The sequence below is a fragment of the Melospiza melodia genome, chromosome 6 (genome assembly GCF_035770615.1).
Source record: "Melospiza melodia melodia isolate bMelMel2 chromosome 6, bMelMel2.pri, whole genome shotgun sequence".
Classification (NCBI taxonomy): Eukaryota; Metazoa; Chordata; class Aves; order Passeriformes; family Passerellidae; genus Melospiza; species Melospiza melodia.
This window is the reverse complement of record NC_086199.1, coordinates 16,813,032-16,839,549: the sequence shown is the minus strand read 5'-3', so window position 1 is coordinate 16,839,549 and position 26,518 is coordinate 16,813,032. Positions and strand designations below refer to the sequence as shown.

General features: G+C 39.9%; 2 protein-coding genes across 9 annotated transcripts in view; one reads left to right on the top strand and one right to left on the bottom strand.

The window, feature by feature from the left end:
• DGLUCY (D-glutamate cyclase) overlaps positions 1 to 8,880 on the top strand; it is a 49,470-nt gene extending 40,590 nt beyond the window's left edge. For all 7 annotated transcript variants that reach the window (XM_063160108.1, XM_063160115.1, XM_063160110.1 and 4 more), the window contains 3 exons: positions 2,387 to 2,506; positions 3,321 to 3,472; positions 7,918 to 8,880. In XM_063160108.1, coding sequence (XP_063016178.1) covers positions 2,387 to 2,506; positions 3,321 to 3,472; positions 7,918 to 8,061 — 416 coding nt within the window. In that variant the 3' untranslated portion in view covers positions 8,062 to 8,880. The remainder of the gene's footprint in view (positions 1 to 2,386; positions 2,507 to 3,320; positions 3,473 to 7,917) is intronic.
• GPR68 (G protein-coupled receptor 68) lies at positions 8,073 to 13,460 on the bottom strand. 2 transcript variants are annotated; one of them, XM_063160116.1, is made up of 2 exons: positions 12,217 to 13,460; positions 8,073 to 10,383 (listed from the first exon to the last, which is right to left on the bottom strand). In XM_063160116.1, the coding sequence occupies exon 1, from the start codon at positions 13,458 to 13,460 to the stop codon at positions 12,384 to 12,386; it is 1,077 nt and encodes a 358-aa protein (XP_063016186.1). In that variant the 3' UTR covers positions 8,073 to 10,383; positions 12,217 to 12,383. The 2 variants fall into 2 exon arrangements, with proteins under 2 accessions (XP_063016186.1, XP_063016187.1); XM_063160117.1 differs by having other exon boundaries at positions 8,073 to 8,213.
• Between the last annotated feature and the right edge of the window lie 13,058 nt (positions 13,461 to 26,518).

Below are 26,518 nucleotides of genomic sequence, written 5' to 3'. Positions count from 1 at the left end.
CACTTAAGTCTGAAAGAAAAGATTAAGAAATGTTACTGGAACCACATATTATTTTTTCAGCTGTCATACAACTGACATAGCTATCTGCTATTTATATAGGAGCTAATTAAAAGCCTTCCAAAGTACTTCATGAAAAAATGGGGTCACACATTTTCCTTTCATACAAAAGATTTTTAGCATAGAAGACTGATATCTCCTGCATATTTCATGAATGCAGTTTCAGAAAACAATGTAGTCAGTGGGAACTTGCATGGAAGATCCAGCAGAACTATTTTTCCTTTGCCTGGAAAGAAATTGGGCCTTTAGAAGAGGACTCATCTTGCCTATTTTCAGACATCTATATTTGAGATGTCTGCCTTGGGGTGAGATGAACTGAATGTGTGAAGGGAGTGTTTCTTTCTGCTGACTTTAAAAGCAGCAAAGCTGACTGGCTCATGTATGGATGGATGTGTTGCACAGGTGAATTTCACCCTGGAGATCTACAGTAAAATACAGTTCTCTGGCAATGTGTGGAAGAAGAAGAAAACAGATGGGAGAGGAGATTTTTCAATGGGTGTTCCTTTCCTTCCAGTGTGACACAAATGGGATCCATCCACAGCAATACATTTACTCATGGTGCAGCCATCCTGGTGACAGGACTCCCACAAAGACAGGAAAAGCAAAGCAGAACACATAGAAAAAGCCCTGAGCAATGGAGCAATATATTTCAGTTAAATAAACTGTTGGTTATTTTCATGGGACAAGAATTCATCACAGCCCTTTTAAAGAATGTTGAGAGCAAAAATTTTAATTTTGAGGGTAAGAAAAAGCAGAATATTGTGTGTGATTCTTACAAAGCAGTAAAACTTCCATGTTTATATATGAGGATAGAAGCACCAGTATTATATCAATACCTGTTTGAAAAGTACTACTAATAAAGAGATTTTTGAAAGCACCATTAACTCCCAATGGTGAAATAAATGTGAGCAGATTATTAAAGCAGACAAAAAAGAGTAGCTGTTCCATGGCAAATCCTTTTATGTAAGCTTACTCAGTTACACCCTGCTTGACTGGATAGACTTAAGGAATCAAATAAAAATTGCTGCTGAGAAATAACTTTCCATTTCACTTAAGAAGAAATTTGTTACAGACACATGAGATATTTATGCAGTTACTAAAAGTGTTAAATTTACCAGTTTTCAGGCCTTGAAATGTAAATTATAAATATTGTAATTTCTCTGCTGTAACACATACTATGCATTAGAGCACAGTCACATTTCAAATTCAAATCTGATACATCACAGTGAGGACTTGGAGCTCTTCACTATTCTGTTTCACAGACATGGTCAGGGATTTTTCTGTAAAATCTTCAAATTGAAGAAGATGCCATTCAGATTAACAGATGAAAGAGAAATTTTAATTTCCAACTCAATAGTAATAATAATTTATTAATAATTATAAATAATTTTAGTATGTTTTTTAATATATTGCTAAGAGACTAGAGGTACTATCCAGCTTTTATGTGAACTGCTAGTTTATATATTTCACTCATCTCCAGAATGTCATCTGACAACTTTATGTCCTAAATATCAGGTTGCCTGGAATTTTCCTGAAATTGCATAGATTTCATTGATTTCACTAAAAGCACTAAGACAAATACACAGTATTTCTATTTGTGCAACAAAAATCTAGGTCCCACATCAGTATATAAGAAAATTAAAATAAATAAAGACTAGCTATTGTTTGGTAAGTGATGTGGAAAATGAAAACAGTAGTAGTATATGGGGCTGGGCTCTTTGTGTACTGCAGCACATGAGGGATCTGTATCAAACAGGTGGTCACTGCAGTCAGGCCTGCTTCTGCCCGAATCCTTATGGATATTTTTGCTTGTCTTTCTGCAATAATTGTTATTTCTATTCTGGTTTTTTGATTAAAGCTTGTAACAAGCCAAGGTTTTCTATGTTTGCTTTATCATATAGTTGTTGGCTGATTTCTCAGCTTGATTTGGGTTTAGTTTTCTGTCTTCTTTCTTTATTTGTGATTATGTACTTGTGATAACACATTATATAGAACACTCGTGTGAGGCCTTCCATAAGCAAAGTTCACTGTCTTGATTCTGTCTGCAGTTCATAACCACTTGATAACTGTGATTTCTTTTGCATGCAGGCAATGTACAGTGTACATTGCGTGATAAACTTAGAGGCTGGCATGTAATAGATGATTCTTTCAGCTATTTCATTCAGAGTCTTCTGTTTTTAGGTGCTGTGGATGAAAAAAAGGATAAACCATCTCATATGGAGCTATGAACTATCATAGCAACTGTGGGGAAGAAACTGGATGTTTTCTAAAGGGATTGTCAGTTTTATGCTGTGTTCATACTCATTTTGTCTTTTTCCCTTTTATAAAGGTGTTGGAGATGGAGGAAATGAACTAGGAATGGGCAAAGTAAAAGATGCTGTGAAGAAGCACATAAAAAATGGAGATGTTATAGCTTGTGATGTTGAAGCTGATTTCACTGTTGTAGCTGGTAAAGGATTTTTGGTGGGGTGGGAGAGTAGCTGATATTTGAGAATGGAACTGACAAGGAAACATTTGTCTTTCCAAGTAATTTTATTGGCCCTTTCCAAGTCATCCTCAGCAAACTGAGGATCTATCTCTGTATTATGGACATTTTCTGAAGAGTTAAGCACAGAAGAGTTGCTTCAGAAGAACTGACTGAAAATTGAGAATGTTCCATGAACAAAATGCACTTAATTGGAAATAGTTGGGAAAATCCTGCATATTTTTGAAAAATCACACATTATTTAAAATCACAGAACCATGGAATCCTAGAATGGTTTGGGTTGGAAAGGACCTTGAAGACCATCCAGTTCCTACTCCCCCTGCCATGAGCAGGAAACCTTTCACTAGACCAGGTTACTCAATAACAAATATTAATAAGGAAGACTGCAGAAGTTATCTATGTGAAGACTAAAATGTCTGTGCACATAAAAATTTTCAGTATAATTGATAAACTTCTGTTTAGTGTGGGCCCTATCAGGCATAAATTAGTCATATTGCCCCTTTACAAAGAGATAAGTCCTTTCAATAATCACTCAAGGACAAATGTATGTTCTTGATGTTCAACAGTTGAATGTTATAGTTAAAATTCTGTTTTACACCAGCATGAAATAAAATTCCCAGTGAGAGAGAGATGTTCAGCACAGACCAACTTCTGGACTGGAAGGTCTGAGTTGTCCTTGGGCTCAGGTTTCTCCGTTCTAACCCAGGTGTGTGTGGCACACTCTGGGCACTCGGCAGCCAGTTTGTGCAGGTTGGTTTCACGGTGTCTCTCGTTGCAGGTGTGTCCAACTGGGGTGGCTATGCCATTGCCTGTGCCCTGCACGTGCTGCGCTGCTGTGCCACCCACGAGCGGTACCTGCGCCGCGCCCTCGGCTGCCCGCGCGCCCCGAGCCAGCGGCCCTGGCTGCCAGCGCTGCCCTCCGTCCCCAAGGTACCTCCTGTGCCCAGGGCTGGGCTGCTGGGACACGGTGCTCAATCCTGCCCGGGCTGGCTCAGGGCCTCACCTTCACAGGGTCTTTGGGTGCTCCTGGGGATTCCTTGTGAAGGAGCAGCCACGCTGCGCTTAGACTGTTTTGCACAAAGGAGACAGATTGCAAATAAAAATCCTGCAGTATGAATGTGTTCATGTCTTGTGGCTTCAAGCAGAAGACAGTGCTACAATTTTATGGGCAATGCAAGAGATACAGTGATTAAAATTCCCTGTTTGCTTCCTTAGTATCATTCATGATTTTATAACCCTCTGTTGTAGTGTCCTTTAGATGTCTGCTTTCAAAATCAAAAGCCACAGTTCTTAGTGGCCATAAATTCTTATGCAGTAGCCAATCCATACTTCTGATCTTTGTACCTTCCCCCGTTTCTAGTTTGCTGGAGCCTTTCTGCAATTAGTTTTGAATGTTTCTAAACTGAATTTGGAGAAAAACTTGTACATGAATATTTTTAAATGTGTTTTGACTAATGCAGCTCTGTACAGTGTGATATTCTGGGAATGCAAAGGTTTCAGACTGAGAAAAAGTAAAATAACTGAGAGGGGTGAGAAATGACTCTGATCTGTGCTCATCCTGCGAAGCACGTGCCTCTATTTTTAACTTGACAGTGGTTAAAAAAAAAATCTGTCTATACACACACACACACACCCCTAATGATTAAATAAGATTTGTTCCACAACTTTGCAATAAATTAGGAGCTTCAAGATTTCAAGATTCCGCTTTATTAGCAGAGTTGGACAAACCCATTAAGTGTGTGATGTCCAAGAATGCTAAGCAAAATGCAATCCATCTACCATAGCTACTGCCCAAAACAAAGAAGTTTTTCTCCTGAGATGATTCATTCTGCATGAAATTCCAACAAAGCACATTTTAAGTATTTTAGAGTAGATCCCACTTTTTTTTTTAATTCTTGCTATCTTAGTTTTTCATCTAAAGGTCATAAAACTGAAACTGATCCCAACACTTGACGTAGCCATATAGCTTAACAAAGCTTACATGGCCCTTTTCAGCAGTCTTTTTTATAAAACAGTTTAATTATTTTTCAGTTTTCAGTGTTTTTTCCAGTTGCATCTACTGATTTTTGACCTTTAAATTAATGCATCCTAAAATGACTGTGATCAAAATTCCTGGTAATGAGATAGTGTAATTAAATGTTATATTGTGTACAGGAAAACCTTGTTTTTGTTTTACTAAGCTATACAGCTGGGAATATTAATGATCCAATAATGGGCTACTGAAAGTGCAATACTAAAATCTGTTGCGATAAAATTAATGGAAACAGTTCTGTGGAGGAGAGAAAATGACAAAATGTCTGACAAGAAAATATGATATCTTTAATTATAAATCACACAACAATGAACAGTGCAGAAAATTGAATACATTAGTATTCACGTACTCCATTAGTATAAAAAATCAGACCATTTCTGTTTATCTGGCTACTTTCTGCAAAATTCAGCTTCATTTAATGCTATAATAAGTGCCCTAATGAGATAAAGAGCAATACCACACAGATCCATCTTGGTGTTTATATTTGTGATTGTAACTGGAAAGAGGACATTAGAAGGAGTCCCTTAGCACCAGGCAGCTTTCTTAAAATGTGTTGTATTTTTCTTCAAAAAATGCCACTTGCATGAATGCTGTAGGTCATAATCACTAAGTGAAGACTTCCCCTGAAACATCAACATTATTTCCTTTCAAGCTGGTGTTCAAACAGTGTCAGGATTGCACTGCCAAACCCCAGAAGTGCAGAGCTGTCCCTTCCCACTGAGCAGCAAACTGAGATTGCTCTGAGTTCCTGGATGAGCCTTTCCACACAATTTAGTGAGATGCTGCAAAGCATTTGTTCTGTGCTGAGAACTGCAGGAGCAGGAAACAGCTGGACCTAAACAATCTTTGCTTACCTTTACCTTTGCTTACCTAATAATTTGATTATGGTATTGGCTTGGTTTTTCAGATGTTCATAGTGCTTTTACACCAAAGTGACTGTAATGAAATTAATTCATTCATACATATCCAAATGTAGCTAATGCTAAACATCCTGCAGTCAACTCTGCATTTCATTGCATCTCACAAACAGGTTCATATATCAAGCATTTGTTCTTTTTCTGAACTGTTTATTAATGGCAACATATTAGCGGTATAGTATTATTTTTAAATTATGACCTATAAGAATATGAATTATATTATAAATATATAAAGATATGACATATTTTAGTGTGCTTAATTAGCTTTGTCTAAGGAAGTTTGTGCTTGAGAAAAGCACAAACTAATGAGATATTTTTCTATTAATATGATTATTTTTCCAGTTACCCCACTCCCAACATAATTATTTAGTAAAGAGAAAGCTGTGGTCAAATTGCAGCACTGTACAGCTATTTCATGGTAGGCTATGGTTTATCAGGCATAGTTATGTAGTATTAAACAAGCAAACTTTTTTTACCTCATATAAGCAGATCAGAAAGCTCTAATATGTAAATATGTAGCACAAACTATTCATATTAGGGATTACATTTTGTGTATCCAATTTAGGTGCCTCTTTTGTGACAGGAGAGATCTCCTTTGCCCTTTTAGATACACTCAGTGCTCAGAGAAACCTCTGTTGTGCAGAAAGATCAGTTGTATATATTTGCATTTATGTATATGATCATTCATGTGATGTAAACTGATGTGCATTTATAATTATATTAATTATAAAGTAGCAGATTTATGCTACTAGTGTATCCAGATAATTTCCTTAAATAGCTGTGTCACTGCTGACACCATGTAACTTTGCTTATTTTTCCTTTAGTAGAAAACCAGAGCCTCATTTAATTTTGTTGCAGCTAAGAATTAGGATGATTTACCAGGAAATAAAAGACACATCTTTAGAAAGTGCATTCAGAGAGCAGGTTACAAAATTAAATTGAATTGATCACGCAGGGCATGCTTGGCTTCATTCAGAAATGATTATATTTTGGCCGTTTTACCATTAGGTAAAATACAACTATATTATGTCTCAATTCAGATCCACAGCTACTGTATTCTTTGCGGTTTAGAAGTGTTCCTAGAAAAAATTCTAGCATTTGATAAGAGAAAATTAGATATTTTAACATTCCTTTTTTTCATCATTCATGTGTGTGCAGGAGATAGAGAACTTCTGCTAGGTTATTGTGTGGTAGTGTCAAATATGAAGTGTTCAAACCCAGAGAACTCCTTGTCAAGGACACTGGTGGGATTGTTGCAGCAGCAATTTGCATGGAAATGGATGTGGCACAGTAGGCAAGGCTCAGAAAGGGCATTCCTATTAAAGAAAGAGAGGAAAAGAGGAAGGGAAAGGAAAAGAGAGGAAAAGATAGATAGGTGAGTGTTTCAAGGTCTTATATAACCTATCACAGGGTTGGCATAGGGAAAGCTAAGAAGTGACCAGGTTTTTAGTTTTCTCAGACTTTTATTAACAGAATTCAAGGAATAAATTCTCACTATAGTGAATGCCAAAAATTAGGAAGTCTTACTGTGTACATTTCACAGCAAATGAAAAGCAGAGCAGTTTATGCCAGACATAACATTCACTTGAAACCAGATCTTCAAATTTCACTGTTCCTGTGTTTTTTTCAGAGCTCATTTTATCCCATCTTTTTATCTCACAATGCTAACTGTCCCATAGCTCACAAAAAAAGGATTTTGTTCCCTCTGTGTACTTTTACAGCTCAACTTGGAACACACTTTGTTATCTGCTTATATTAGTTAAGCAAGAAAATAACTGTAGTTCTAAACAAAGCCTATGCTAGTTCAGAGCATGCCAAGGAAGCACAATTTCCGAGGTTGTTTTCTCCCCAATCCTTCCCTAAGCAACCAGAATTGTCATAAAATCAAAAAATGAAAAGAGAAGAGAGTGCCAAAGCACAAAGAGATCAGAGAAGCTGCAGGAAAGGAAAGTGAGTGTGCAGCCCATCCAGGTGCTCTCTGTAACCTTTTCTCCTGGTGCACCCTCCTTCCCTTCTGTCTTTTTCTATAAAAATGCAGCTGCAGCCAGCTGCCTGGCTGGGGAGACCACAGATGGATTTCTGAGATACTTTGGGTGGAGGTTCCTCTGATTCTGATTTGTGCAATGTAGGAACTTGAAACCAAGCAAAAAATGATGTTTCTGAATTGACACTAATGTTCTGTTGAAGGCAGTGTGGAGAAAAATAATATTCAATGGTTAAGTAGCAGTTAAGATTATAAACCATCTGACACTCCCTGAGCTCCAGCTGCTAAACATATTCTTTGGGACAAGATAGTACTTGCAACTTGATGGCAAAATAAATATGAAGGATATGGTCAGTCTCTCCCAGAATTAAAACAAAGATCTTGATGACTGACCTTGTCTGATTCAGAATTTTAATTGTACTCTGTTTCTTTGCTTTTCAAGGAGGAAAAGCTTCTGAAAGCACTTGTGCAGCTCGGGGTCCGCAGTGGCAAAACTGCCAGTCTGGAGATGGAGGTGGATGGGCTGCCCTTCTACAGCACCCACTCACTGATGATTGAAAAGCTGCTGCAGGAAGCTCAGCACTGACTGCCCCTAGTGATTTCTACATGAAGAGATGCTCCCATGTCATTTCCTTATTTCTGAGGCTCTCTCAAGATGTAAAAGATCAGAAAAAGATGGCTTTTCATCTCTGGTGTCTTGACCACACACAGCCTTTCATTGTTATCCTTACAACATCTCTGTGAAACAAGAAGAGGATATCATCATCCACTTGGCTTACATTTCTTTTCTGTAATTTTATAATGGAAAATGGAATTTTGTAATTTTATAATTTTTAATGGAAAATTAATATTAAATTATATTATACAATTAGAGGTGATCTGGCTTTTACAAAGAAAGCATGAAATTACAATGAGATATTATTGCACTGCTGTTCTTGTTTTACTAACCTCATAACTGCAACAGGAAGTAACTTTCATAGCAACCTGGATTTAAAAATACTTGTGGTGAGGAAAACAGCTACAGTAGAGAGAGAAGATTCAAAACAAAATTGCAGTGTTACAGTAGTGAGAGCTCCACTGCACACTTCCTGTAGCCCCCCTCTTGTGTTCTTATGGTGGGGGATAGTTTCTGGAAGTGTGAGGGGAGAAGGAGAAAATTTTAACTGAACTAATGAAAATAAGGGCAGCATTGCAGATCTTCTGTGTAAAGGGTTGGCTGTGCCATTATCCCCTGTCATATTAGTAATTTGCCACTTATGTATTTTGCCACTTTATGGATAGTAGAGAAAATGTGTAGACATTTCAGAGTATCCTGTTGTTACAAAGAAATTAATTGAATACAAAAATAATTATTAGAAATTAAAGCATGATTCTAAATGAATAAACATTTGCATTCAGTATAACATTATGTTAATGAACTTTTGCATAAATTCCTATTGTAGAGGTTCAGCTCCTGACAAGACCAAGTGCAGTAACATTGAATTCTGTCCCGTAGGATTACTGACACTGAAGCAGTTCATGACAAATGGTTGTGAACTGTGCCCAGCTTTTGTCATTCAAAGCTGTAATTTTACCTTAACTCCAGGTGAGTGGCAGGACTACAGTTCAGCTGGCTGTCAGCCCTGCCAGCAGAGAGAGGGAGGTGCATTTGACACCACCCCTACAGCACTGGTGCTTTTCCTGTCATGAAATGGAAGTTGCCTTCAGTGGGACTTTCAGCAGCGAACAACACTTTATATCTCTTTTCCTTCCTGGCAGGTGAGTTTTATTTTCCTTCTTCAATACAAGACAAACAACTTAACTTTTTCAGAATGAGAAAAATAATTTCATACCACAAGCACCAGCATATTTTGAACATTAATCAGAAGTCCCTGAGGATACAGGGCCTTTGAAGACATAGAATAGTAGAACATATGACAGAAAAAATCTTAATGCCAGACTTCTGCTAGACATTCAGGTTCACCAAAGATCCCAATGGTCATTTTCTAGATCAGTCTTCTTTTTTTAGATTCATTTTATCTAAAAACTTCTCAAAGGATGTACTAGAAAAGTATCTTGGAAGTTTCACAATTAGAAAATATCTCCTTTAGAAGTCTCCAAACTCTCCTAACTATATATAAGTATCAAGTAAAATATTTCGTAAGAATGCTTGAACTTTTTGCCAAAGCCAGTAACTCTGCAGGATGGCATGTGTTCACTGCTGCACAGAACTTGCAGAATGAAATTTGCATCCTTTTAAAAGAAACAGCTGATTTTATTCTTTCTGTGCTACTGACATGTTACACTAACAGGTGCAATGGATAATTTAAAAAAAAAAATCATTTAGTAACCTTTTTCTCTTTTTTCGCCCCAAAATATAAGTCTTAACAGTCAGTTTTCATTAAGAAATACAAAATGTAATATTTTTTTTTTTCTTTTTCTGGAGTGTGTGCTTTTAAAATGCTTTCTTGTGTGCATCCCAAGCATGGCATTTACTTCAGTAGCATGTGTAGCATGTCTCTAGCAACCTTAGCAGGACCCTTGAGTGAATGTCTTTTGACTGAGAGGGAAGGAAAAGCTGTGAGTGGGAGTTTCCTTCCTGCTCTGTTGGTTACAGTTCTGCAGCCTAAGCCAAACAGTTACAATACAGAAAGAATTGATAAAATATTGGCCTCAAGGAAAAAAAAAAAGGGAAAAAGAAGAAAAAAACCCTCCTTTCTGTTCTGGGTTAGCAGGATAAGTGCTGAGAACTGGAGCAGAATGCTGCACTGTGTTACACAAGTTTCCATCTGATTTTAAACTGCAGCAGCTGACCAAAGCTGACCACATCAAAGTTCCATCTCCAATGAGCCTTAATCCCTCAGATGACAATTCCATGTAGTACAGCATGCTCTGCATTCCAGCTGTCTAATTTAAACAGCATGGGGACCTGTAAAGGAGCAACACATAAACACAACAACAAATATTTAATCCTGGAACAAACCACGTGTGTCTTGCAGCCTGGCAGTCGTGGGGGGCCCAAGGAGTTGGTGCTTAACAATGTACAAGGTCAGCACTCCAGGGAGGGAGTCCCTGCTCTACAAACCCCTTGGAACAGACAGCAGAGGAGATGAAAGATTAGGAGAAAATGAAGCTAAACAGTTCTAATAGTCAGGAGAAAAAAATGCAGATGTAAGGTTAATTAATCCAGCTGAGTGGTCAAAGTATAAAGAAATGTAAAATAATTAAACAAACCAAATGTTAACCTAAGCAAACCTAATCCCCTCTTATGACTGAGGACATGAATCCTTTCTGCAAGAGGAGGGAGGAGAGGATCTGTAGTCTCACAAATAGAAATTGTGCACCAAAGCTAAAGATAGTTATTTCAAACATGGCGTGAAAAAATATGAAAACTATAAAAACATTCTTTATTAAACACATCCACTAATTATATCCAGTGTTACACTCTCAAGGTGGTTTCCAGAAAACTGTTAGAATATATTCCTTTTGGAATCTGATTACTAGGAAGGCTGTATTACAATGACATATTCAGATAGCAGGAATAAACCATCTGTCTAGACAATCTTTGGACTCAAAAGCAAACCAAAGAAACAGAACTGATTATACTGCTGGAAGTTACCAGCTCTGGGTTGCAGAGAGAGAGGTGTTTCAAGGAAGGTTTGAAACCAGAGTATTGAAAAGACAAGGCAATATTTATGGTGTAACAGCTGCAGGTAAAAGGATGTGTGATGAGCAGATCTCAAAGAAGAATCACACAGGAATCATTAGTGTAACAAAAAAACTCTAAGGAACCTGGAGAGGAGGTGGTGGTAGAAACAATACTGAGGAGCACAACTCCCAGGTCTTTAACAGCCATTATTCTCCACTTACTCCTATAGTTTGTTTCTGTCTAAACCAGGGCACAGATCATTCATACATCATACTACTGATACTGTATTTACTGAACAATGACCAAACCCTAAACGATGTTATCTGTGGGCAAAAACATGGTTTAAACAGAATTAATTCAACAGTTTCCCTGACAAATGCATTGTTATGTAATTGCCTGCATGGTCTGTGCTGCACAAGACACACAAATGGTAAAGGACACAATCAAAACCTTAGCAAGGTGTAGTAGAATTTAGATGTAAATAAATATTCTTGAACAGAGTGACTCAGAGAAGCCCACGGGATCAAAGTACCTCACATACTACCAATCTCTTGTTCTCTTCTGAGTCAACACACCAAGTTATGGACACTCACTGGAGCCCAGAGTCTCCTACTTCCAGAAGTCTCTAGGAGCCTTACAAAGAAGTTTAACAGTCTGAGGCTCAACAGTGAAATAAGAGCATGAAGGTCTCAGCAGGTGCTGAGTTCCTTGTGCATGTTCTCCCACAATGTCTCACACTATCAGACTGATTGTTTTAGGAATCTGGTTCTGGCATGGTCTCTGCAGGCTTTGAAACTGGCAGAAGGAGAAGTTTTTTACAGAGAGTTACAGAGATGTTGCAGAAGTGTTTTTTGTTGGGATTTTTGTTTTTAAAAGTATATATGGGAACATTAATTTTTTTGTCTCTGACCTTTTCAACAGATGATGACAGCTTGTAGAGAATTACTTTCTCTAGATGCTACAGGGGCAAACAGAAGCAGCTAAAGATGAGTTCACCAGAACTGCACACCGTGAGTACTGGCCTATTCCAGTCAATGCAGTCATCAAGACAAACAGATTTTAAGTGGCAGCACAACAGATATGTGATTATAACTGAACTGACTTAGCACATACTTTCCTCACTATTGCCAGGGTCCAAGCACCTCTGGAAACAGCTCCACTGCACAGCATTGCTCATAAGCCTTTGGGAGTTCTCACTGTTGTAATGCATGAATAATTCAGACAGATCCACAAACACAGCCATAGCTGCAGGTGTAGGATTAAGGTCCTTTTGGTTAATGCTATAGGCTGTCTGCATTAGTTGTGAAGCAGTCCTTCATTCCAGCATCATCAAGTGGTATTTGTAATAACCCTGGTTGTTGTTCATGCTGTTTTCTGTTGGGAGTTTCAGTAGTGTTTAGTGGATAGGATTCCTTCGTCTCAGTACTCAGATGGCCTAAACACGTTAGGCAAGAGTCTCTCATCTTGACGAAGTTCTGGTAAGTGCTTTCACTGGAAAAACAGTACAATACTGGGTCAGCAACACAGTTAAAAGTGGTTAACAGGAGAGAAATATGGTAAACATTGAATATTTTCTCAGCAAATGAGCAGCTGTTCTCCAACAAGCTACGAACTACAAGTAGGATGTGGTATGGTCCAAAGCAGACTAAAAATATGAAAACAGTGCTTGATACCAGTCTTTTAATTTGGATTTTCTTCTTCTTTTGGGTGCCAGGACTCTTGTGGACAACTCGTAGAATCCCACAGTAGGAGAAGGCCAGCAGAAACAAGGGGAAAAGGAAGCCAGCAGAGAAGCGGTAGTAATTGACACTGTGCTCCCATTTCTTGATGGGGTAATGCTCAAAGCACACCAGGTGGCTCTCAGCATCCATGCTGATCTCTCCATGTGTGAAGACAAAGCTGCACGTGATGATTTCCTTGGCCCAGACGACGCTGCTGACGATGGCAGCAGCCCTCACGGTGCGGAAGCGCTGGAAGCGGAAGGGGTGCACCACGGCCAGGTAGCGGTCGATGGAGATGCAGCACAGGAAGCCCACGCTGATGTAGATGTTCTCGTACAGGATGATGCCACACACCTTGCACAGCAGCTCATCGTAGGTCCAGTTGTCATGCTGTAAAGCATACTGAAGCCAAAAAGGCAAAGAAAATATGTACAGCAGGTCTGCTATAGTCAAATTGCAAAGGTAGACACCTAATTCATTTTTAGCCTTGATCTGTAAATAGCCATAGTACAGGGACAGGCAGTTTGCTGGCAAGCCTAATATGAACACAAATATGTACACCACAGGGGATAATGTCTCATGGATTTCGTGATTAATATTGCACTTCTCAGTCACATTCTCTGTGAAATTCACCATCTTCTACTTCTCCCTCTGTATCACTCATCAGGGTCCTGAATGTCAGACTTAATTACATTCAGTTTTCATGTAGAGTTTATTTCTTCCAAAAACCTTTAGGCTCAAGTGACAACTTGCTGCAGAATGTTAATAACCTGAAGATAAAACACAAGGAAATCTTTAGAAGGGATACAATTGTTAAATACATAGTACATTTTTCAGAAAGCTGCCTTTTCCTAGCTCTAAATCTTTGATAAAGACAAAGCCTGTTTGGGAAATCAAGATTCACATAACTCCTAGTACATAACAGAAAATTGCCAGAAAATTATGTGATTCAGAATCACAAAGCAAGTTACAAATATTTATTGTTTTATCTTTGGAGGTATCTAAAATGTGAAGAAATATCATCCCTGGTTTATAGATGGGGCAGAAAAGCATTAATCAGATTTGACTGTGATGGAAAAGGTGTCTCTGGTAAACCAGCAATCCACAGACTTCCTCAGAGGATGTAGGGTGCACAAAACTCTTGATTATTAATTTCCATTTCTTAAATTTCCCTTTACATACAAGATACCTTGTAATATGCAGTTCAATTCAGCAGGGTGAAAAAAAGGAGAATTTTTAGCACTTTCTCTTACAGTTACTTGTAAAAACAATCCTGAAAGCAAGCTGTCTTCCTCTGTTGGAAGGACATGGTGAAACTCTGGTAACAGGGTATATTCATAGTCTCACTTCTAGAGGATATGCTATTAAATATTCCTTATTTGCCATCAACTCCAAAACCTACACACTTATGACTGATTCATTTGTAGCTTTCCTTTCATCTTCACTGAATATGAATGTAATTGTTTTCACCTGAAGAATCTGGTATAATCCAAACACGTACCCACAGAAGCCATTGCTATGCTATCCTATACTATACTAAACTATACTATAACAATTTAATGCACCAAAACCACTGCTGACAGTGCATTTGCACTCAGTTCTACGAGGTCAAGCCTGGACCAGCTCTCAGTGATGAAACCCTCAACTGAACAATGAAATGCCCCACCCAGCATTTGATCACCTCATGGAATACTCACACAGATGCTCAGCACTGGAGAACAGTGGAGCAAACTGTACCTGATCTGACGGGAATGCAGTTTTACCTGGTGGTGCAGAACAGCTAGACTGCATTTCTTTCAATGTCTCCTCAGAAGATTCAGGGATGTTGGGTATACGTTTGTAAGGTTAACAATGTGTACTCTTGTGTACTCCTTTCACAGCTTCAGGTACTATGCATTCAAAAGAAGCACTAGCTAAAGATAAGGCCTTGCTGCTTTTTCCTGTTTGCTATGCTAATTTGCATTTCTGTTGTCATCTTCTGTCCCATCTAGGAACATAAATTTTCTTCCAAGGCAATACTTACAAAAATATGACCACTCTACAGTAAAATTACTGTCAGCTTTAGCATTTGAGGATGTTACTGTCAAATAATTTTTTTAATACATACAGGTTTTCTTTAAAATAGTGATAGATAGGCTTTACTCCTGTGGAAACTGAAAAAAAAATTTGCTTTAAGCCAGAAAATAATTGCCTGGCTGAAATAAGTGATCAAACCTGCAAAGAATTTCATTTTTTAGCTTCAACCAGCATAATTCCACAGAATTCATGGGAAACACACAGAGATAAGAATTGGGATGTGGTTTTCATCCCTTTACTTTTAATATCCAACTGAGGGAACACCAGCCCTGATTTTGGTGGAAATATCCTTGAGAGCTCAGAAACTCTCAGTCATGAAACAATAGGCCAAGGTAAGTTCATCTCCCTCAAAACTTTCAACTCCACTGTCCAGTGCAATTTGTGTGAAAGACTGCTCAAGTCTGGCACTCTGCTCTCCTCCACCTCTCAGACTCAACAGCTCCTTTGGGGTTTAAGAGACTCACACTCCCCACTGTGGCTGTCACAACGTTAGAGCTCATTTATCAAGCTCAGCAGGAGAAATGCTGTGAGGGGACCCAGGCACAGGTACCTGTGCTTCAGCTTGAAGTTTGCTCCAGGAGATTGCCATAACCTCCATTCTGGAATAAACATGACAATGTTAGCAGTGCTGACATGTACAGCAGAAATCAATCACTAAAGTTAAGTACAAATTTCCCCAAACACTGATACCTAGGGCCCGTTAGCTCCCCTGTAACACTATGCAGTTTCTCCAAGGGTTCATAGCCACCACATATCTCTTCCATCTGCAGACAAGGGCAGTGCACAGAATCTTTGCTGAGGCAGATTTGATAACCTTCTTACCCCAACCCACCTTTTCAATCCAGAGCTCCAGGCCTGAGTTTGTATTTCATAGCGTTTCTGTATAATGATTTGGTGACTTTTACATGTAAGGGTTTGCCTGCACAGGATTATTGGCACACCTTAGTTATTGTCTAAAATACCTAAAATCTGAGACCTGTCATCATATCTACCAGCACAGTGCCCAGCCAGTGTCCAGCTCCTGTCAATAGGGCCAAATAGTAATTTAAAAGCTGCTGACAGTTTTGAAAATTCAGAACTGTCTTTATATGTCTAGCACTGAGTTTCATTCAGTGTTACCCAGTGAGTCATTATGGATCACAGTATCAGGAAAAGCAGATGTACTCTACAGCTGCAGTGTTTTTTGAAAATGTTTCTTTTCCTCTAAGAACTCTAAATGTTTTTATCAAATTGTGTTTTCATACAGAGAATATAATTCTCTGTAATAAGTAAAATCATTTCTGCTTAGTTTAAGAATCTTGCCAGAATGCAGAATGTGAAGGAGGCAGCAAAAGCCTTATGGATACAATATTATGGTAATATAATATACATTTATGATTACAGCAACATTTCCTGCTCCTGGAGGAAATGCTGGATTGGGGTGTTCGAAGGGGCAGGAAGAGAAGGTTGGCTGTAACAAATCTCTTTGCCTTGTACTATCAATCCCTTCCCAGTTTCCAAGATGGGGATGAAAAAGAAAGATCCAGATTCTTGTTCAATAGCTGTTCTTGTCAGTGGCAAGAGTGAGGCAGGAAATCCTTCCCTTGTTTCGGCCTCCTCAGTGTGTGGGCTCTGGGCTGCCTTTGTACCCTTTGACCACTCATGCCTGGCTAAGGACAGACTCAGCAGCCAAGTGGAAATACAGAGGCAGTTCAACTTTTCCCCAGCACCAGGCACACCAAATATAGCTCTGCACCAGCCAGGGAGTGAAACTGTAGGATTTTCTCAACAAACCTGGTGTCAAAGGAATGCACCAGCAGGTTTAAACAAATGGGTGTGCAAGAGCCTGCTCTGTCATTAAGATGATGTGACACAATACTTTACAAGCTGTCTGAAAATGTGGAACATGAAGGAAAGGTGATGCAGGGTATAGAAGAGAAAAGACAAATAGGCCTCTCATTACTTATTGGCCACTTCTGTAAAGAGGGAAGTGAAAAATTTAAAAAGTTGCTCTATGAAAAACACCTGGGGTGCAGACAATCATTAAGCTGAAAGCAGTTATGAACAGGAACACACAGGCATTTCTTTTAGACAGCTCTAATACAGACATAATGCAGCTGTGTGACTTTTTTTTTAATCATAGTTTATGTAACACCTTCAGTATCACGAGTCTGCAGTCATTTCCAGGCCATATTTCTCTCTTCTATATGCCCACATCTTTTAGATGATACCCATCTAAGCCTAAGTCTTGGCAGTAAATTAGAAGACTCTCTCCATCTACATGAGCTCCAAACAATTCTCTTGTTCCTGGATTAGAAACAGAGCCAAGAGCTTCAGAAAGCCTCACTTTTTCATGGTTTAAACAAGCCAACTTTATTACTCACTGGTGAGTTCAACAACAGTTCCTTTCTTTCCCAACTCCTGTGTGCCTTAGCTGCTAACAAACACATGACTTGCCCCTGCACCATGAACCATGGGGCAGCTCAGTGCAAAGTGCTGCCTGCTGGCAGTGGCACAGGAACAGCCAGAGCCACAGGCAGCAGCAGCCTCTTCACCTTGGACCAAGTCGTAGCATGGAGCCCAGGTGGGTCCTTTCAGTTTCAGTGAACACTGCTACAATTTTCATTGTAAGAAATCTGTCTGCAGATTTTTGACAGAGACAAATGGGACTGAACCAAAGAATTTCCTGGCTGGAATTTGCAACCATTGTGCACCCAGCTTGTCTCATCCACAAAACACCCACTTCCATTAACATGGAGTGTAGCATTCTTGTGTGCCTGCATGATCTCTTGCTATTTAATCTGTCCTTGCACCTGTCATACAGTGCAGACAGGCCTGAGACACTTGGATGTCATTGCAGGACTTCAACTGTCCTGCAAATCTTGGAATCAGAAACCTGGGATGGTTTCAGTTTAGCATTTGGTTCAGGTCATTATCTACACACAAACACCAGCCTGAAAATTCACATGCTAAGCTTCCTTTTACACTTGCAGGTTTGTCAGGTTGTTTGATCCTGTTTCACAAAGCCTGGAAGCACAAGGTCAGACAAGAAGGCAGGGAAGCAATGAGCAGCAGAAGAGACAAGGGACTGGCCAAACAACATAAAATAGGAAGGAAAGGCATAATACCCTTAGAGCAAGTTTGAGGGAAAAAAGAAGGAGAGGAAAGCAGAAATTTGGGTGCACCACCAAGAATGAAGAAAGAGCACAATGATATTTGGGTTTAATCAGAAGAATTATGGTGTAAAAGATGCATCTGTTGGAGCACAGAAACAAGACAAGAGGGGTGGAGCACTTCTCCTACGAGGAAAGGATGAGAAATTTGGAGTAGTTCAGCCTGGAGAAGAGAAGGCTCTGGAAAAACCTTGTTGCAGCCTTTCAGAACCTAAAGGGGACTTACAAGAAACATGGGGACAGACTTTTTAATCAGGACTTGTAGCAACAGGACAAGGGGCAATGGTTCTAAACTACAAGAGGGTAGAGTCAGACAACATACAAGGATAAATATTTTTATGATGAGGGTGATAAAACATTAGCCCAGGCTGCCCAGAGAAGTGATGGATGCCCCAACCCTGGAAACATTCAGGGTCAGGTTTGATGGGGCTCTGAGTAACCTGGCCTAGTTGAAGAGGCCCCTGCTCATTGCAGGGCTAGAGGGCCTCTAAAGGCCCCTTCCAAACCAGACCATTCTGATTCTAGAAGGATATCAAGTAGAAAGACCCATTAAAGGCAATGAAAGATATTTCTATTAACACAAAATAAATGAAAAGAAAGACTAATACATATGAAGCACAAACACAAATATATATATTTGTTTTTATAATATAGAATTTAGATAATATAATCTATAATAATAATATAATATAAAATAATAGTATCTATATTATACTATATGTATAACATATATTATATATTATATATTATATATATGTTATATATGTTATATATTTTTATATATAATATATATAAGATATAATTTATATGTTTATATGGTATATGAGTGTATTTATATTTATATAAAGATAGCTGAAATACTTACTGTTGGGTTTTATTCCAGTCTTTAGAAACAGAATTGTTAACCAGCATCTAACAAAATTATTTTTAACAATAGGATGGGGGCATAGAGGAGAATGGATCAGCAAAGGCTAACAGATATTTTAAAAAACTATGTGCACTCCAGGGAATTTAGTTACAGCAATTTGTGAATTATTGCTGATAATGTTTCAGAAATTATGACAAACTAGGGTAAAACAGACATAACCCAATGTTTTGTGAAAAAGAGGAATCAAGTTGAGCTTCTAAACTAAAGTAATTTACATCTATGCAAAATCCATTCGTGTTTGTTAGTGCAAGTGGATTTTTCTAATGCGAACCTCTGACTATAATAATTATTACTCTGTATATCTGTTTCTGGTGAAGGGAACGATAAAAGTGTTCTGTAAATTACAAATTACTTTTGTCATTATCAGATGACTGGTCTTATAAACCTATTATCAAAGAAGGAAGTCGGCAACATTTTTTTCAGAAGTCACATAAACAAAAGACTAATTAGTCATCAATGTCCAATTTTTCCTAACACAGACATGCAATTTTTTACAGTCTTGAGTAAATCATTCCATTTGCACCATCTTTTGATATTTTGAGAATTCCATATTCTGTTTCTATACCTTTCCATTTCAGGTTTTTATGACTTTGGACTTTTATGCCTGCACTTTTAAAGGACAACTTGAGAAGGAGGGCAAGGGAGGCAGGTGGGATAATTAGCACAGTTAGTCCAATATCATAGAATCACAGAATGGTTTGGGGTGGAAGGGACCTTAAAAGTCATCTAGTTCCAACCATGGGCAGGAACAGCTTCCACTAGACCAGGTTGCTCAAAGCCCCATCCAGCCTGGCCTTTAACACTTAGGGATGGGGCATCCACACCTTCTCTGGGAAACCTCTTTCAGTGCCTCAACACCTCACAGTAAAGAATTTCTTCTTCCTACTATCTAATCTAAACCTACTCTCTCTTACTTTGAAGCCATTCTCTCTGGTCCTATCACCACATGCCCTTGTAAAATGTCTTCCATCATCTTTCTTCTGGGCTCCCTCCAGGTACTGCAAGGCAGCAATTAGGCCACCCTGGAGCCCCCTCTTCTCCAGGCTGGAAAATCCCAATTCTCTCAGCCTTTCCTCACAGGACAGGCGCCCCATCCCTCTGATCATCTGGGAGACCCTCCTCTGGACTTGTTCCAATAGGACCATGTCCTTCCTGTGCTGGGACCCCAGAGCTGGATGCAGCACTGCAGGTGGGGTCTCAGCAGGGCACATGCTTGGCTCTCTGGGCTCCAAGTGTTCCTGTCCAGCCTCTCACCCACCAGCACCCCCAGGTCCTTCCCAGCAGAGCTGCTCTCATCTGTTCATGCCCAGCCTGTGTTGATACCAGGGGTTGCCCCAGCCCCAGTGCAGCACCTTGCACTTGGTCTTGTTAAACCTCATGAGATCCCCATGCACTCATTTCTTGAGCTTGTCCAGGTCCCTCTGGATGACTTTCCACCCTTTAAGTGCATCACTCCTCTCTTTGGTGTCATCTACAAATCTGCTGAGGCTGCACTCAATCCCTTCATCTATGTCATTAATGAAAATGCTAAATAAAACTGGTCCCAGACTGGATCCCTGAGGGACACCACTTGTCACTGAGGTCCTTTAGGACTCTGAGCCATTGACCATGACCCTCCGCACACAATTACTTATGCACCCAACAGTCCACCCATCAAATCCATCTCTCTCCAATTTAAAGAGAAGGGTGTTGTGGGGAACCATGTCAAAGGCTCTACAGAGGTCCAGATGAATGACATCTGTGACCCTTCCCTTACCCTCTGATGCAGTCACTCCATCCTAGAAGGCCATAGGCTGTGAGGCAGGACTTGCCCTTGGTAAAGCTCTGCTGGCTGTCCCAAATCACCTCCTGTCCCTGATGTGCCTTAGCAGAGTGTCTGTTCTGTGATCCTCCTCAGGAGGGTCTGTCCTGTGATCCTCCCTAGACACAGAGGTGATGCTAACAGCTGGGTAGTACCCAGGGTCTGCCATTCTATTCTTTTAAAAGATGGGTACAATGTTTCTGTTTTTCCAGTCACCTGGGAGTTCTGACTGCCATGACTTCTCAAGTATCATGGACAGTAGCTTGGCAAACACATCTGCCTGTTCCCTCGGACTACTCACTATCTCACACTGCTTATTTTTTATCTAGGATTAGGGTCTTTTTACCTCATGTGAGGTCTGAACAACTGGTTGAGCACAAGAAAGTGCTGAAAAAAAATCTTTGGAAAATCCCTATTTATGGTAATAAGAAGTTCATGCAATGTGCAATTTCAGGCAAGCAGTCCAAGTAGTATCAGGGAGGTGAATCACAGCTGAAATTAGTCATGCTATAGCTGCCTCAAAGCCTTAAAAAATGAACCTCATTTGCCCCCCACTTCCTGCTGTTAAAGATCAACCAAGTGGACAACATGACCCTCCAAGTATTTCACTGCTGAGTTACTATGACTAGATCCTACCCACAGGGCACATGTTGAAGCTTCGGGTATGACTTGCTCGCGTACAGAACAGTGGGTGGAGGAAAACACATCACACCACTTCCTGCAGACATCTTAAATCACTCTATTACTCAGAGAAAGAACTCCAGATCTTCCTTTCCCCTGAAATAAAATCTCAGCCAGGTCAGTGTCCCTCTCCCCCACAATCCTCCTGGACACAAAAGCCAAAAAACCATTGAAGAAGCAGCAGGCAAGTAATAATCAGACATAGACAACAGAACTGCTCATAATTCCAAACTTGTACTCTGATCCTCATTGAACAGAACAATGCAAGAAAAGCCAAGATTACACAGGTCTTGCTTATTAGAAGCCACAAAAGCCATGATCAATATACAAGATTACTAAGGAACAACAACTAGAACAACTGTTGTAGCCTAGGATTGAGATATAGGAACTTCACCCTTCTGAGTTAAATGAGCTCTGATTCATTTTACCATTTACAGCCTTGGGGAAAATCATCCTCTGATTCATTTTCCTAAACTGTATTACTGCCTCTTTTGATGCTGCAGCCTGCTCTGACAACAGCACAGTGCTACATCAGGCAATGCCAGATATCTTGCACTGAAGTCAGTGACTTCAGGTTGAATTCATATCAGTATTTAATTAATATCTGCATTTCAATGACTTTTGCCTTTCTCGGATTGCCAGTGTATCCCTGCAGCCTCAGGACTGCCACACAGCCTCTGTTTCAGAGAGGCTACCCAAAGGGAGCCATGGGAGTCACCCACAGCTTTCTCTGCTGCCTGACCATGGGCCATCCATCACATACCCTGGGCCATAGCACACTGCCAGCACCCCGTCCTGGGCATTGCACCCCATCCTGGGCAGAGCACCCCAGCCTGGCCAGAGCACCCCAGCCTGGGCAGAGCACCCCAGCCTGGGCAGAGCACCCCGTCCTGGGCAGCACACACCAAGTCTGAGTGAAGAACTGGCTCTCATTCTCTACCTTGAGTGTATTGAGAACAATTTGCTCTCTGTACCCACATGCTCACCCAGAAAGGGAATGGAATGCCACCAACATGCATGGCAGTCCCTTCTTTCAAGCCTCCCCAGCTTCATTCAAGGGAAAACTTGTTCAAAAACTGGCAAATTAGAGAATGAAGCAGGGACCAGATTATCTTTCTGCTTGCATCTTTTGTAATGCCACTCTGAACCCAAGGACCAGAACATCACACCCTCCAAACAAAACTATCTCATTAACTAAAAGTCATTTGGAAAGCAATCAAACACCCATCTATACAATTTTTTCTCTCTGTTTGCTGAAAATTCAACAGACAGCACTTATTGCACAGTGCTTCTGATATGCTTGGGACATCCACAATCAATGCCTGACTAATAGCACTTGACAACCAGCAAAGGCTGTCTGATAGAAAAATTGCTAGGTCTAAGTGAAATGTGGTTGAAACTCTGGCATGTCTAAAGAGATTGAGCAGACCTCCCATTTAAGAAGAATGTTAGAATTTTCATTATTTCATGCATCAGCAAATAATGATACATTCAATAAAGTTATCTCTTTTTAAAATGCCATTTTCTGCATATATGATTCAGTATATGATTCATTTTGTGCTGCAAAAGTTTTAACACATGGTAAAATGAAAAGCTGCTTACAATATTTGAAGACTTTTCCCTTCCACTCCTCATTTTTCTTTGACTTAATTATTTTTCCTCCGTTTGGATTTATCTTAATAAAAGAGAATAAATTCATCATGGGATAGGAGCCTGTTCAACTGAAGCACCTAACACTGTGTGCACTGTTGCCATCTAAAAAACTAAAATCATTCTTTTGTACCTTTGTACTGTTTGTGTTTCCAGTTTACACTGATCACAACTGTGCACTTCAGACGTGTTTCTGTTCTAGATCCAATTCTTCCTAGTCTGGCACACCGTCCGCCCTTCCACGCACTTCTGTTTAGCTCAGCTCATTTCCTTTTGGGCTCAATTGAGTCTTTTTGGCTCTTGTATTGTATTTCTGTATTTCTTCCTTGGATACAGAATTGGAGGGGTGGTGTGTGGGGTGCATTATGCATATGTATTTGTGCATGTCTTCAAATAGTCCCCATCTAGTTGGTAGAAACATAACTCTACTAAACTATCCATTATTGCTATCTTTAATTAAATTTCTTCTCTTTTTTTCAGTTTCCCTTCTGGAGGTTAACCAAGTTTCCTGCAGAACTGAGTCAATATGCACATGGAAGACATGTTCCTCCATTGTTATTTCTCAGTGTTCTCACGAGAAGCAGTGTGCCCTGCAGAAGGTTTTCCTCTGTGCTCTTTCCCTTGTTGCTGTTCTTGCTCCCTAGATGACTATTGTCCTTTTTTTTTTTTTTTTTCACTTAAGGGTACAGGACTCCAGCAACCTAGTTCCCAGTAGATTATTTAAATAAAGTGCTGGCATCTGTATCTGCAGGTTTGCTTACATTACTGTTTCCTGATTTTCCATTTCTGGATAAAAGAGGTTCAACGCGAAAACTGAGAAAAATAGTTGGAGAGGCATGACCTCATAGAAATGCAACCCACCCCCACCCCTTCTTTAATAGTATCAAAGAAGCAATTCACAGCAAAAGCAACACCCTTGCTGTAAACCATTCACACTTCCAAACATGCTTCTGACCAGAGAAAAGGGAGAGAATCGAGTGCTTGTTACAGGGGAGCTCTGATGAGCTCACGAGGAGATGGAAAAGCTGGCACAGGAGATGTGAGATTCCAAATTGAGAGCTGTTCAGAAATCCAGGTCCTGCTTTGGGGTGGAGGTGTAAAACCAGCTCTGAAATTTGGACATAGTTTTAAATTCCAAATAATAATATTCTGACATGATAGTCTCAGGGATTTTAGTTTAAGCCTCTTGTAAGTTTAAAAGACAATTGCTATTTTAAAAGATATGTCTGAACAGTTCTTAAATATGGAGCATAAACCAGATACACCCTCTAATTAGATGTGAGTAGACACTAAATCATTATCCATCACAGAGAAAAAGTTCTCCTTCCTTGGCAGAAGGAAGATGAAATGTTTCCAGATATAAAATGAAAACATTCTAATGGTTACTAAAATACTGAGTTAAAAGAAAGCCAAACCAAGAGATCTTGGAAATATTTCCATTCTTCCCTACTGATACTTCAGCATTTTATTCAGGTGTCATTAAAGTGACTGAACTTTGACAGTTCAATTACATTTGCTTTTGTAATTAATTCGTTATTTATCTCCCTCTGTTAGCAACTCAACCTCTCTTCAAGGCTTTGTGTCTTTACTGCTGGCCCATAGGACACAAGAAGAGAAAGGAAGCTTGAAGCCTTGCTGACTAAAGCAACAATGTTCAGAAAGGAAAGGCCAGGCTCATCCCAGCAGCAATAGCTGCCTGTAGCAATACCTAAATGGAGAATGTCAGGAGGACAGCTCCTGTGGAGCAGCAGGAACAGCAGCAGAGTGCCCTCTCTGTTACAGGTAGGTCACATCAGTTTTGCATTTCTATTCGATTCTGGCATGGTGACAGATCTGAGCCTAAGCAATCCCAGATCAAACTCCAAGACAACCCAGCTAGAAAGAAGTTTGTTGCCACAGAAACAATTTCTGGCAAGAGTGCTTCATGGAGAGGAACAGAGCATATACTTCCAGGTGTTTCTCACTCTGCCTCTAACAGGGTTTTAAACCTATTGTCTACTCTTTTTCGCTTTTTCAGAAAAATTAGCTACAGCTTCCAGACAAAGTGCCTAAAAAGCTTTTGTTTCCCTACCCTAATAACAGAGTTCAGAATGTGTTTCTAGTGGAGAAAAAGTGTTACAGTGGATGTATCCCTTAGAGAATAAACTGCAATGTTTTTCTTAGCAGCTGCTGCTGTTGCTTACTAATACATTTAGTTAAAATTATTGGTAAGTTTCTTCTAAACATTAAAGCTGTTCTGTGTCTTTTCAAAAACAATTGCCACCAGCTGTCAGGGTCAGCAGCTCTGCAAATGCTTCAGCTGGCAGAATAATTCATACCAAGCAATAAAAGCACTCTGAATAAGCTTTATAGGAAAACCAAACATATTAGAGGAGACAAACAGCTAGTTATAAGGTAATGAGCCTCACAAGGCTGCCATGTCTGGAGCTCTCTTTCCACAGTTCTTCCCTTACAAATAATTACCAAGTTGTGTAAATGTCCTCATGAGGGGACATAACTTTCTTTAGTTATCACCACGCTGACACAATACAGCCATCAGCAGTGAAGCCCCAGGGCACCATGAATGCACCCTCAGGTCAGGGTAGAAAAACTGGAAGGGAAAAAATTTTCTTCTCCATGCACTGTTCACTGGGATGCCACAATAACTCACATTTAGAGCATCAGCTGGTTAATCTGAGTGACACCATCCACAAGGCTGGATAGGGGAGGAGAATTTACTTGAATGCCCCCACCCTTGAACACCTGGCTCTGAGCAACTGTGCTCAGCCACAGGAAGAGGCTTCCTGTCTGTCTGACCTCACCAGCAGCCTCAGGCTCCCCCTAATCAATGACATCTAGTGCAATGACACCTGTGTACCCCCAGCTCTGCACTCACTCCCCTCCCTTCTCTTCCCTTTCCCCATATCCCACTTCTCTCTTTTCCTGCTGCTATAAGATTGCTTCCAGTCCTCAGATCCAGAGCCAAGGGAGCCAATTTTTGTCCACCAACCACAAAGTGAAATAAATACCTCTCACTGAAGGTGTCAAGTGAAACAAGTTTTTTTAATGAGATATTGGAACCACCAAATCTTTCTTCATTTAAAACAGTGATAATCAAATCACAATGCTGTGATGTAGACATTTTCACCTCTGCTCTCACAGAACAACGTACTTGTCTGATCCTATAAACCCAACATTTTCTTACAGTATTCTTCCTAGACCCTGCAAAGACTTTAAAATTTGGGCATGTACTTTCCATGTTATCACCTTACCTACAGCTGTGTAGCACTGAATGTTAAACAAACTGGAAACAGCATTCTTCTGCCTCTTCACTCGTGTAACAGAAAGGCTTTATAGGAGCATGAGCAGGAGCAGCCTGATATGGGGGAACAACAACAGAGCAGCAGCAGCAAGATGGGGAGGCAGA